This window comes from Mixophyes fleayi, chromosome 5 (assembly GCF_038048845.1).
Source record: "Mixophyes fleayi isolate aMixFle1 chromosome 5, aMixFle1.hap1, whole genome shotgun sequence".
NCBI classification, from domain to species: Eukaryota; Metazoa; Chordata; class Amphibia; order Anura; family Limnodynastidae; genus Mixophyes; species Mixophyes fleayi.
The window spans coordinates 278100897-278114786 of NC_134406.1; the positions used below are offsets into that span (position 1 = coordinate 278100897).

At 46.2% G+C, this 13890-nt stretch overlaps 1 protein-coding gene across 4 annotated transcripts; it reads right to left on the minus strand.

Annotated features, from left to right (window-relative positions):
- Positions 1 to 533: 533 nt before the first annotated feature.
- On the minus strand, positions 534 to 13567 carry LOC142159423 (zinc finger protein 783-like). Of its 4 annotated transcripts, none has more exons than XM_075214305.1 (5): positions 13451 to 13567; positions 11941 to 12067; positions 9393 to 9494; positions 9195 to 9257; positions 534 to 677 (listed from the first exon to the last, which is right to left on the minus strand). In XM_075214305.1, the coding sequence occupies exons 1-5, from the start codon at positions 13463 to 13465 to the stop codon at positions 592 to 594; spliced, it is 393 nt and encodes a 130-aa protein (XP_075070406.1). In that variant the 5' UTR covers positions 13466 to 13567; the 3' UTR covers positions 534 to 591. The 4 variants fall into 4 exon arrangements, with proteins under 4 accessions (XP_075070406.1, XP_075070407.1, XP_075070408.1 ...); XM_075214306.1 differs by lacking the exon at positions 534 to 677 and adding an exon at positions 685 to 1197; XM_075214307.1 differs by lacking the exon at positions 534 to 677 and adding an exon at positions 1490 to 1944.
- Between the last annotated feature and the right edge of the window lie 323 nt (positions 13568 to 13890).

Here is a 13890-nt window from a genome sequence, read left to right on the forward strand (position 1 = left end):
ATATTTATTTATTGAGGATAGATGTGTTGGTGGGATGCGCCCATTCTTCTGGCGATGGTGAATCTGTCGACCCCAAGAAGGTTACAGTCTAGCTGTTGACATGTTCAAAATATCGACTTTGTGACAAACAGTTGTAGTGTCGATACTCAAAGGGTGATGCCAGCAGCAGTAGGTGGACCCGCCAGCAATGTAGTTTGACCCCTACCTGGGGGCTAATGATTTAAACATGTCAACAGAATGAATTTGTCGACAGACATACTGTCAGACCTACTGTTGACAGATTCGCCATCACAAGATCGTACCCAACCCTGTGTTTGTTAGGGGAGTCTCTGTGATTATATATGATCTATATAATTCATATTTCCTGTGTTACTGGTGTGACTGCACAGAGGGAAGACTGGGGGGGGTAGGGGGGTGTGACCGCACAGAGGGAAGATTGGGGGGGTAGGGGGGTGTGACCGCACACGGTCCGCACAGAGGGACAGCTGAACCTGGTGTTACTGGTGTGAAGGATTTGGCTCAAACACTCAGCATAAAAAATAAACTTTAATAAAGGAAAGAAACACAAAAAAAACAAAAACACAACTGTCTCTAGAAGTCAAACAGCTCGTCCAGAAATATTAGAATATCGACCATGTCCCATTGTGGCTGATTTTCCAAGTCTTCTACCAACTCTTCTGCAATAAAGAGAGAGACAGGTGAGAGGACTGCAGACTGCACACGTGTGTGCACAAGGGGTAGTGTACGCTGGTAACATGCAGCGTGTTGGTTTGAGTCTCATGTACGTGTGTGTGATTACATATTCTTTGTGTGTTTGGTAGATGCATGCCATTAACATATGTGTGTGTGTAGGGTGAGGGTGTGTTGGTGATTTAGTTTTGGATGAAATATTCTCACGGTCCCAGAATACAGCAAAACCCCAGGCCCCTCGTTCACAGCATCCAGCGAGTAACACAGTGTCTGCTCGCTGTCGTTATTGCTGACCACTGAAAGCCACAATAGACACGTACCAGACGCTGAAGGAACCCACTGGATCACATGGTCTGCGGATCACATGGCCGGCGGATCTGGGATAAGGTTTATCTTAGGATATTCCACCCGAAACTGAATTTTCAATCTCGGGTGATGTTTATCCTTTATCCTCCGCTCTGAGTGCAGTTTGTTATAGCCCAGATTCCAGTCTCTCTGGTAATGGTCCTGCAATGATCACATGAACCCAGAGATTGTGTATAGGGAGGAACAGTACAGATCTGACGGAGGTAGAGGGGAAGAGTGGGGGTCACTGCATTAAGCGGTGTCTGATTATATGCATCAGACCCAATGTCTTTCCGCCTGCTCAGACACAGATAATCGCTTTGCGCTGTATATGATCAGAGCGCACGGCTCGTATCACACTCTGTGACCGCACCTCACACTTTCCCTGTTCTCTCACTGCTGGATCACCCTCATTTATGTTTCAAATAATACAAAACAATAAGGAGACTTAAGGGACAGCCGCTACTTTCTGACTTTATTTTTACAGAGGTGGTGGACAAAAAATATTTTTTTAAAAAAGGAAAACACCAAGTACCTGAGGGACAACAAACATATCCAAAGCATGGGTGTGACTTGTGCATTAATGACGTAACAACCCAACGTAGTCAGGACCCTGTATATAAACATCAGACTGCCGAGGTTCTAATAATTACATTACAACATGTAGAGGAGATCTCAGACTATATTAGACGGGAAGCGCCCAGCAGGAGTTTCAGTGACCAGGACGGCTCAACTTCCTGCTGTTTCATGAGGAGTGGTGGCAGCATGGAGCTCCGAGGGAACAACATCAGCAGCAAACGGCATTCCAAGTCCAAAAGGACTTTTAGGGTTATTATGGTGTTTTAATCTCCTTATTATGGCAAATGTATGGATGACCATTTAATATCATTAATTATGCAACCAACTCTTCGCAAAGGTACTTGTGATTTAACCTAAGAAATATAATTGTTATTTTCCCTTAAATCCACAGGACCAATATTCATATAATAGCTTATGCTCATATCTTCAAGAAAAACTACGCACAAAATATAGTTTAATTTTAAACGTGTTGTATTATTAACATTCTAATTGTAAAACTTCTGTATATATTATAAAACAGTAGACAGTAACAATATTTTACACAAAGTATAGATTTTGTTGCCATATATCACATTTATTGCCTGTTATATAAATATACAAGTCATTGTGTGTGTGTTTTGACCAACTATTGTCTAAAGGTGTGTGAATGCATTGTGTGTGTGTGTGTGTGTGTGTGTGTGTGTGTGTGTGTGTGTGTGTGTGTGTGTGTGTAGGGAAGGAGGGGGGAGACCTGTGGGGGAGGGAGAACAAACAGACAATCAAGCACACATTTTTAACCTTCCAAATATCCTCACATACTCTACCACATTTATCATCTATCAATTAATTTCACTTATCTCAGTCAAATTCCAACAGCCATTATTCACTACCCACATTCCCTTCACATGAGCGGTTTTAGATGGCAGCCATTGTACAAGCATGGAGCTTCTAGATCCATTTCCTCTATTGTCTGAACTCAGCATTGCTCTAAACACCTGGTATTTCACCTTACTGCCATATTAACTACATCAACATTTCCAGCAATAAACCATATTATTTCAGACATTCAGAGTTACAAACTACCCTTTAAACCAACAGTCTAACAAAACATTATATTAAACAATCTGACCACTTGCTATGCATCTAAATCCTAATTTCTTCCACACTCTTTAACAGCAGCATAGCAGACTTTCCAATACCATCTACACGGTTTCTTCACTTTCCCATGCAATACTTTCCCAACACCACCATTCTATCTAACAAACAAACTGTGCACAACCATTTCCATACACTTCTATACATTTACACTATACTGCATAAAACAAACTATTTCCATACACTTCTATTACACAACATTTGCACTTTCCATTAGCCTTCCAAGAATAACCTTTGCCAAACCACAAATGTTTCCATGTGAACCAACAATCCATCCTAAACATAACAGGAACTCCAGGAATTTTATAGTATTACAGGAATCAACACATTGTCAGCCTTAAGCACATGTGCTTGTAATGGCCTAATTTACTGCCAACGCAACTTTCATAACATGGCCCAGTTCTTATTAGACTACATAATCACATACAAATCAGACTAACAGCATACCATTACCTATGTTATATCTACATAGCATTGCAACACTATTACAAGGCGTGTATTTATATAACACTATCCATACCAAACCAGTCTTCACTAATTCCATTTTATCTGAACTCAGAGAGTTCCATTCACATTTACCATCTGTATACAAACTTCCATACAACCAACGACAAATGATCATTCGTTCTCATATACTCTACCACATATGCATCCAGATTCGACCACCTTCCATTCAAAAACACATTACAAACTATATATTTCCAGATTCACTCACCTTTCATTCATTCCATTAAAAAACTCCATTATAAACTTATCCTGGTAGCCAGGGCCCAAGGCCCTCAGACTACTTACTTTCCTGCATGTCCAGCTAGAAGCTCTGTCTGCATGACTTATCAGGCTGGGAGCAGGGAACGAAAAGGGAAGTTTCTTCCTTGTGTAACGTATATCAAAAACCTTTCTTGTGGGCGGAGTTTACCTTTCCACAGGGAACAGACCACAGCCTTTCACATGTTAATTTGACCAACTACTCAAAACTTGTTTCACTGGTATTCAAGTTCCACAGTAACATGTGGGGGAGGGGTTGTAGTGCACAGCAGTGCGCTCATTCACCTATGGCTGAACTCTGATATATATTATTTATATGCTCTTCATCAGGGAGCAACTGCAAATCAACTAAACGCACAATTCAACCCGATCAACAATTGTCCCAAGAGATCTCCACAGCGCAGGATATCACAAACTGCCCCCACACCTGGTAATTGTGAGCTCAGCGGTGCAGAGAGTACAAACTACAGGCCCACGAGCAGTGGAGCTATGAGATATGGGCAGACTAATCATCCTTCACCTTGTATTCAAAAAACGGACAAGGGCACAAGTGGAACCAACCTGAAGAACTCTACAGCCCTGAGCGCCTGCTCCCACCAGTGATGGTTCTGGAATGTGGTGGGGGCAGTGCCTGGCATGGTTTGGGGGCAGTCATTCCTTCAGAAAGTCAGGTCAATGCTAATCCCTAGATAATGCCGCCGAGTGATCATCTTCACCCCACGTTCCATTTCTTTCCTGACGGGGGGTCTTCCAGGGTGACGATGCCCCAATCCACAGACATTCTCCATATCATATGTCCTGCCCATCTCAGTCACCAGATCGGACCACAATCTGGCATGTATTGAATAATCTGGAATGATACCAGAGCATTAACCAGGCGTCAATTGAGTCATTCTTGTGGGACATGGTGCTCCATCTCTTCTGCACAAGTCCAGACATTGGGAGACCATGGCACAGGGCCTGTAGGTTGTACTAGTCGCACATGGTGCCCAATGTTCTCTCGATGTTTCCATTTTTGTCCATTTCCAAAATCTCTTTGAAGTATTATATTAAAGTGTCTACACAAAAGCAAAATTACTGAATAGTTAATACTAAAACTCATGGCCTCTCAGATCATCGGAGGACTCGAGCTAAGGAAGCACATGCGGGCTATATACCAAGAGGGCTGTGTAGCCCGAGAACTCTGATCATTGCATCCATAAATCCAGCTTTATGAAGCCTAGACACAAAAAAATCCACCTAATGCTGCACAAAAACCAGATGGGCTTACTCTGCCGTCCGGTCTGTTGGGGAAGAGGTGAAGGGATATTACACACTTTATCTGGATTGCTTTCTCTCCGTCAGTAACCGACTGTTACTGACCACTTCTACTGGTGTCACCAGACACTGACTGTTACTGACTACTTCTACTGGTGTCATCTGCCACTAGACACTCGCCAACTAGCGAATGCCAACTGCGCAATAGATATGAGGATTTGTCTGCCACCACCAGGCTCCTTCACCGGCACCTGGAACCGCTTACTGGGTAGCTGGTATAGCTGCTGCAGCACCTCTTTGCTGTGGGCGTGCCGGTACCGCCTGACCACTTACTATGGATCAGGACTGCTGGGTAGCGGGCAGAGCGTTGACACAGAGACTCTGGGTTTAACAAAGGACAGCCGGAGAACAGATAAGAGTGTAAGCTCTTCTCTGTTGGTCAGAGGATACAGCAGGTAATAAGCATCAGGCAGAATCTTCAAGCAGTGATGTTTATTAGCTCAATGGGTCCTTACAAGGTCCAATACACACTAGGTGGAGGTACTAGTGATCACCCAGAAGTACAGATGGTATAATACAGGTAAAATACAAAATAAAGCTCTTATATACTGTTTCTAACACAAGTTGACAGGAGGTATCCAACCCCTCTTCCTAGCTGACACCACAAAGTCTGAGATATTACATCAGATGTTTAGCATCAGGATGTAATATAGTCTCTAAACTTGGATTTAACGCAACATAAACTTAACAAATTTACACAAATCTGTGATTTCCTACCAGCATTACTCTTCCGGCACTACAGTGCACATTTGAAGTACATTTATTATATACCTGTGACAGGCTGGACCGCCTATGCCACTCTGTCTGTTGTTGCTGGGAACCGGCTGGGCTTACTTTGCCACAGTTCATTTTCGTTATCACAAATGCGCCTTCTTGTCGCAGTATTAGGGGCTTTACAAACGCTGCCACTACTGGACTCCTTACCAGCATCCAGTACCGGGTTTCTGCTGGGTAACTGACGCTGCAAGTGTACCCCCATTACTGGTACAACTGGGCTGGTACTCCTGACCTCTTCCGATTGATCAGGGTTGCTGTGGATGGATCCCCCCCTGACCCATCACACTGACCAGAGCTGCTGGGTAGCAGGCAGAGCGGTGGCACCGGAAAAACAGTCGGGAACGAATTAGATTTTGGGTTTAATCTGCAGGTCACAGGAATAGAGAAGTTTCCAAGCGGATCTTTGAAGCAAGTGTTGTTTATTTGCTCACACTGGTTGAAGGTACCAGGAGCAGATCAGATGAAGCAAAACAGGGCTTTTTATACAGATTTGGACACACCCTCACAGGGTATTTTTATAGTCATGATGCAATTTGTTTACCCAAACATGGATTTACATGCAATGCAAAGCTAACAATATTTACACTACTCTGTTATGTGCTAAAACTTGATGCTTGCATTATCCGAGATGCAGTCACGCCAGACAGCGGCCCCCTGCTGGGTATACAGGCTAAACAGGTGTTTTGTCACTTCACATATAGACTTAACATTTCCTGCTATCAGCAAACAGACTTCCTTTAGCAACCATACAAACCCAAACAATGACACTTCCATACAAAACACATCCCAATGAAACACGATTAGTGCATTTCAAATTATACATTGGTGCCTACACCTGATTGAAATACATTTCTACAACATCCAGCCACAAATAAGCTATTTATAAGTGATCCAGTCACAATACCTTTTTAAATAACCATTTTACACACCCAGCTCTGGTGAATTAACCCCCCCAGTGCCGGGTGTTAACTCTCCCAGCACAGGAGCACATATAAAGATGGCCGCCGCAGGCGTGTGGCAGGTAGAACAGAGGACTCGGGCACAGGAGGATTATGAACAAACAGGAGGTGAGGGGCCGTATACTAAACCAGATACAAACGTTTATTGCAGCTCATATATGAAGAAAGAGTTCTCCATTAATGGAGCAGCGACATCGGACACACACGGACACACACACACACACACACACACACACAATAACATGGAATTCACCAAGAGATGAAGATGTTGCCTATAGCAACCAGGTTCTAGTTATCATTTATTTAGTACTTTCTGCAAAATGACAGCTAGAATCTGATTGGTTGCTATAGGCAACATCTCCACTTTTTCAAACCCGCAGTTTAGTAAATCTAGAAGACGGTATTATAGAAACTGTCCCCGATATAAATCTCCTTTGTGTTTATGGAATAACCTCCAGACTTTGTACCAGACCGACTGCAAACTGAGCTCATAGAGGCCCCTTGTCCCAAAGCAGGGAAGAGAGACCCTCCGAGCGATGTTCTGTTTCAGCCGTCCCATTTAAAGAGGTGGCGATCCTGCCGGCCACCAGATCCATACACTGGAACTCTACAATTACCATCCAACCCTGCAGGCTGAATCCGGTCTCTGATGTCCTGAGCATTGGAGGGTGAGGATGGGGGCAGACAGCCCCCATCACAGAGGAGATTGCTGGTGGTAGAAGGGCCGAAAGGAGCCTCCAACAGGGCAACTTCAGAATACTGATCTCCCCTCACTCTGTACGGGCAGGAATCTGTCATATAAAAGCCTGGTGGGACCGGATTGGTTCTGTGGTTGGGCTCATGTGTCCCTGCAGGAGAGGGACCTTTGGGTGACAATATGCTTCTAGATGTTGTCTACTTTGTTCTTGTTTTTCTTATGCTGCTATTTGCAGGTCCCGTTTTCCCTACGAGCCAGAAGACCGTTCCCCTTGTTACCCACCATGGGTCAATCAATGAGTTGCTGCCTGATGTGGGGCCCAGGGGACGGGGGCTTGTGTACTGGAGGCCTGATGTGGGGTCCCAGGGGACGGGGGCTTGTGTACTGGAGGCCTGATGTGGGGCCCAGGGGACGGGGGCTTGTGTACTGGAGGCCTGATGTGGGGTCCCAGGGGACGGGGGCTTGTGTACTGGAGGCCTGATGTGGGGTCCCAGGGGACGGGGGCTTGTGTACTGGAGGCCTGATGTGGGGTCCAGGGGACGGGGGCTTGTGTACTGGAGGCCTGATGTGGGGTCCCAGGGGACGGGGGCTTGTGTACTGGAGGCCTGATGTGGGGCCCAGGGGACGGGGGCTTGTGTACTGGAGGCCTGATGTGGGGCCCAGGGGACGGGGGCTTGTGTACTGGAGGCCTGATGTGGGGCCCAGGGGACGGGGGCTTGTGTACTGGAGGCCTGATGTGGGGCCCAGGGGACGGGGGCTTGTGTACTGGAGGCCTGATGTGGGGCCCAGGGGACGGGGGCTTGTGTACTGGAGGCCTGATGTGGGGCCCAGGGGACGGGGGCTTGTGTACTGGAGGCCTGATGTGGGGTCCCAGGGGACGGGGGCTTGTGTACTGGAGGCCTGATGTGGGGTCCAGGGGACGGGGGCTTGTGTACTGGAGGCCTGATGTGGGGCCCAGGGGACGGGGGCTTGTGTACTGGAGGCCTGATGTGGGGCCCAGGGGACGGGGGCTTGTGTACTGGAGGCCTGATGTGGGGTCCAGGGGACGGGGGCTTGTGTACTGGAGGCCTGATGTGGGGTCCAGGGGACGGGGGCTTGTGTACTGGAGGCCTGATGTGGGGCCCAGGGGACGGGGGCTTGTGTACTGGAGGCCTGATGTGGGGCCCAGGGGACGGGGGCTTGTGTACTGGAGGCCTGATGTGGGGCCCAGGGGACGGGGGCTTGTGTACTGGAGGCCTGATGTGGGGCCCAGGGGACGGGGGCTTGTGTACTGGAGGCCTGATGTGGGGTCCCCAGTAAGACTTTACCTTCGTTATTCCAGTTTACAGACCAGGTTTGTTGTTTGAGAGATTAACACCTCAATTATTCTAATATGGGGGGAGTGGGGTAAAAGAGGAAAATACCCGTAGCCCCACCCTCTTTTTCACCGTTCCCGTGCATCTCACACAGCGCTCGGAAAGGACGCCATCTTCTCTTGTAGCACCAGGCGCAGCCATGTGACATCCATAACAACGACGACAGCGGCTTTGTAGCAATTGTGCATTACCCCATATAATAACTAATACATGGGGGTGTAAGGGGTATGATTATACCGCTAGATATGGCCACAGAATCTGCTGCTTCTACATAGGACAGCTGAACCCCGGACAAGGAATGTTACCTGCTGCACAGAGTATTAGGTTATATAGCAGAGGTGTAATAATCATTATAGCATGTTACGTATGTGTGCTGTGAATAATTATTACAGTGTTGTGTACCTGGGCAGTGTAATACCCACAGTATAGTGATGTGTGTCTATTACACAGTGTTGTGTACCTGGGCAGTGTAATACCCACAGTATAGTGATGTGTGTCTATTACACAGTGTTGTGTACCTGGGCAGTGTAATACCCACAGTATAGTGATGTGTGTCTATTACACAGTGTTGTGTACCTGGGCAGTGAATCTGCAGTTCCATATCCAGCTCCTCTTCCAGCAACGCCCGGTCCGTCCAATCTGCGTACAGCAGAGAGTATTAGTGTAACAGACTGACCCCATCACTACAGCCCCTGACCCACCGTCACCCCACCATCAGCACATTCAGTATCAGTACGCAGGCGACATCATCCGGTGGCTCCGCCCCCTTCTTACCTGTGTGCGCACTGCTCTCCGTCCGCGGCTCCGCTGAGAGCGGATGTGCCCTGATACAGGGGTCCTCTCCTCTCTCAATCCTGGATAATATCTCCGGCTGCCCTGATGGAAACAGAACAGGGCGACAATTAGACACTTCCTCTCTCAACACGACGCACAGACACGTTATACAGAAGATGTCTCTAAACTATGCCGCTGCTGTCCTTCATATTACAGAACGTCACGCCATATTATATCACGTCACGCCATATTATATCACGTCACGCCATATTATATCACGTCACGCCATATTCCCCAACGTGACGCAGATGGACTGGACGGAGGCCGCGCTGCTCTTGGCGAGGAGACCAGGAAGGTTATGGGCGCACTGCTGATCCACACAGCCAATCCGTTGTCGTATCAAACTAAATAGATTCTCTAAAGGTGGAGTTCCCCTTTAAGCTAGATAAAGCCATTTAAGTATGGAGGGCCCGATTCATTAAGGATCTTAAATGAAGAGGTATCTTATTTCAATCTCCTGGACAAAACCATGTTACACTGCAAGGGGTGCAAATTAGTATTCTGTTTTGCACATAAGTTAAATACTGTCTGTTTTGTCATGTAGCGCACAAATATAAACTTTAAATGTCAGTGTACAAATAAGCTATCAAGTATTTGTGTGTTACATGGAAAAACAGTCAGTATTTAACTTATGTGCAAAACAGAACACTCATTTGCACCCCTTGCATTGTAACATGGTTTTGTCCAGGAGACTGAAATAAGAAACTTCTTAATTTAAGATCCTTAATGAATCAGGCCCGGAGTCTATAAAGCAGCCTAGGAGGGTCCAGTGAGTGAGAGGAAGAGCGCCGATAGGTGGAAATCGAATCTGAAATAGTAACTACAATAATCCGGACAGGTAAGTACAATTGAGCATAGACCAGAACAGGTTCTAGCTCACCCGGGTTACACAGTAGGATGATCAGAATATCCCATAACGCACGTCACTATACAACGCACGTCACTAGATGCCAACGGCAGAAGAGAAAAAACTGGATTTATTGTAAAGTAACATTCTTATAAACATATGATAAATTATAACAGTACAGACTGCGGCTTCCGCTTATACTATGGCTGATTTACATAGAATAGCGCCACCGAGTGTATAAAGACTTGTTTACATCCATTCTTCTGTAAGCGTTCGAAGCATTCTCAGAAGCTTCAAGGGTCCAAGTGACAGATTTCTGAGTGTTATGATTATAGCCTAATAAAGGCAAATAGGAAACTAATATATTGATGTGTTCCTCCCAAAGATACAAGGGGTTTTAGAGGACAAGGCTTCCAGCAAATCACTGTAAGTAAACAATGGGTTAATGTATTTAGAGGCCGCCTTCACGTCACCTGGCCCCCAGAGATGCTGGGGGCCACAGACAGCCAGCTAACTATAGATTATTGCCTGTAGATGGTTGAATATTACTTTGGCTAGAGGACAAGATTTGTGGTCAATCCAAGAACAGGCATCTACACAATACTTTCCATGATCCACATTAGGGGAGACCTCTGTACAAAAGGAACCAGCCACTTGACATGTGTCATTGTTGGATACCAGCTCTAAGGAGTATATAGGACAATCATGTTTCCTATGCACATGTGAAAAACATTTAGGGAACTTAAGGACATATTCAATTAGGATACGCGGCTGCGCGTGTAAGGTGTCATTACGGAACCGCAACATTGCAGAAATCGTCAATGTTGCCGTATCGGGACCCGTGCAGCCACCCATAATCATGAGCCTGAATCCTAATTGAATATGCCCCTTAGTGTCATCTCTCTGCTATGTTCTAGGAGAAAGTCGCAATAGTTATCCAACGCTAGATCTGTTTTGAACACAGCGCAATAAAACAGCCGTAAAACAGATTAGCATACCAGTACACATCTTAACGTAATATTACAAAGAAAAGGGGTTTTGGCAAGGGATAAAAAGAGTTTAAAAATGATGAAATATTTTAGATATTGTCAGTTATTGGAGCTCAGTCTTCTACTGATGAAATGTACAAATCTTCTAGTCTTCCCCAGACAGCTGAATATGTAAATATATGTGAGTGCGATCACAGTTCGTGTGTTTATTTATGTTTTAGTGCAGGTAAGAATACTGCAGAGTACTCAGGTAATTGACGAGGAACATGAGGGTAACAATACTACAGAGTACTCAGGTAATTGACGATGAACATGAGGGTAACAATACTACAGAGTACTCAGGTAATTGACGATGAACATGAGGGTAACAATACTAGAGTACTCAGATAATTGACGAGGAACATGAGGGTAACAATACTGCAGAGTACTCAGGTAATTGACGAGGAACATGAGGGTAACAATACTGCAGAGTACTCGGGTAATTGACAACGAACATGAGGGTAACAATACTACAGAGTACTCAGGTAATTGACGAGGAACATGAGGGTAACAATACTGCAGAGTACTCGGGTAATTGACAAGGAACATGAGGGTAACAATACTAGAGTACTCAGGTAATTGACGAGGAACATGAAGGTAACGGGCACCTCACCCACAAACACCAGGGTCTGATAATTCTCCTTCATCACATCCTTGTAGAGCTCTTTCTGCCACTCCTCTAAACTCCTCCACTCGTCCTCTGTGAAATACACAGCGACATCCTCAAAATGGACAGGCACCTGCGGAACACAAGAGACAGTCTGCATCAGTGTGAGACAGCGAGCATTAGTGTGAGAGCGTGTCAGCATGAGACAGTCTGCATCAGTGTGAGACAGCGAGCATTAGTGGGAGAGCGTGTCAGCATGAGAGACAGTATGCGTCAGTGGGAGAGATGGTGAGCATTAGAGTGAGACAGTATGCATCAACATAAGACAGTAAGCGTAAGAGAGTGAGTGTCAGCATGAGACAGTAGACATCAGCGGGAGAGTCTCTGTGATACAGTTAGTGCGACAGTCAGTCTGTCTCACCCTCCGTCACTGCCTTCCCCCATTATGGCCAAATCACATAAATATGAGCTGGGAATTTAATTCCGTTGACGACCTCCCTGGCTATAGTGGTCGGTCTTAACTTAGACATAGTGAATGTCTCCCCAACAGCTTGAGAGATAAAGTTTATGGCACAACTAGCTGTACTGTACAGTATGTCATATATTCATATAGAATAAGTAATACAACAAATAGAGTTCATAATTCATATTGGCATTCTGCACACTTTATAACCATTGAAGAGAGGCCGTGCTTAGGGATCGTCTTCATATCAAATATATAGAAATGAAGTACTATCCCAAACAATTAATATTTAATATTCATGTTTAATATGCATTTGTGTGTAAACTTATGTTCTGTTTACTGAATATAATAATATGATATTGGTATATTCCCAAGGAAAGATATAATAATTGATGTATTTCATTTCTCATTGGATGTAAAACCAATTAGTCACACAGGACTTCCTTGATGAGTGACTTCACGGGAAGAGGGGTGGTGGACAGTCAGAAAAAAAAATGTTTTTAAAAATGAGATCATGATATGAAAAAGTGGTTCATTTCCTGGGGATCACTATAGCCAATGAGAACCTGATCCATGTGTCAACTTGTTCCTGCAGGAGATCATGAAATTACACAAGTTCTTCTGTTTCTGCATCTCTCCTTTTTAAGAAACTTCTTTGCAAAATTGTACATTACTGGGTGTCATTTTATTGTATGTTTTTTATACCTTAAGCACTGTGACAATTTTTAAATATTAAGTGCTGTTTAATAATGTTCTGTCTTTGTGTTCTTTAAGGAGTCATGTGCTAGATAGCTTGGTAAATACTGCACCCCCTGCGGGTCCCCCACATCTACTGCTCCCAGTGCCGGTCCCCCTCACTCTGCTGCCCCCCCCCCCCCCTGCAAGTCCCCCAGACCCTGCTGCCCCCCCCCCCCCGCCGGTCCCCCGCACCCTGATGCCCCCCCGCCGCACTCTGCTCCCTCCCCCCGCCGGTCCCCCCCCCGCGCTCTGCTCCCTCCCCCCGCCGGTCCCCCGCACCCCCCTGCTCCCCCCATCACACAGTGTCCGGCTCACCTGGGACACGAGCATGTCTGGCAGCCGCCGGCATCTCCCATAATATCACCCCGACACACACCGAGCTGGCGGCCGCAGCATCACAGCCACCGCCGCACTGCACGCCGGGACATGTAGTCCGCTCCCCGCTCACATCCGCCGGCTGCCCCGCCTGAGAGACTACAACTCACAGCAGCCCCTGCGCGCCGCTCTGCCGTGACCGGGGCAAGAATCCCTCCTATCCCATAATTCCCAACCTCTGTCCTATAATAATAATACCCCCCCTAGTGGTGACCGGGGCAGTTATCCCTCCTGCTCCATAATACCCCCCCTAGTGGTGACCGGGGCAGTTATCCCTCCTGCTCCATAATACCCCCCCTAGTGGTGACCGGGGCAGTTATCCCTCCTGCTCCATAATACCCCCCCCCCCCTAGTGGTGACCGGGGCAGTTATCCCTCCTG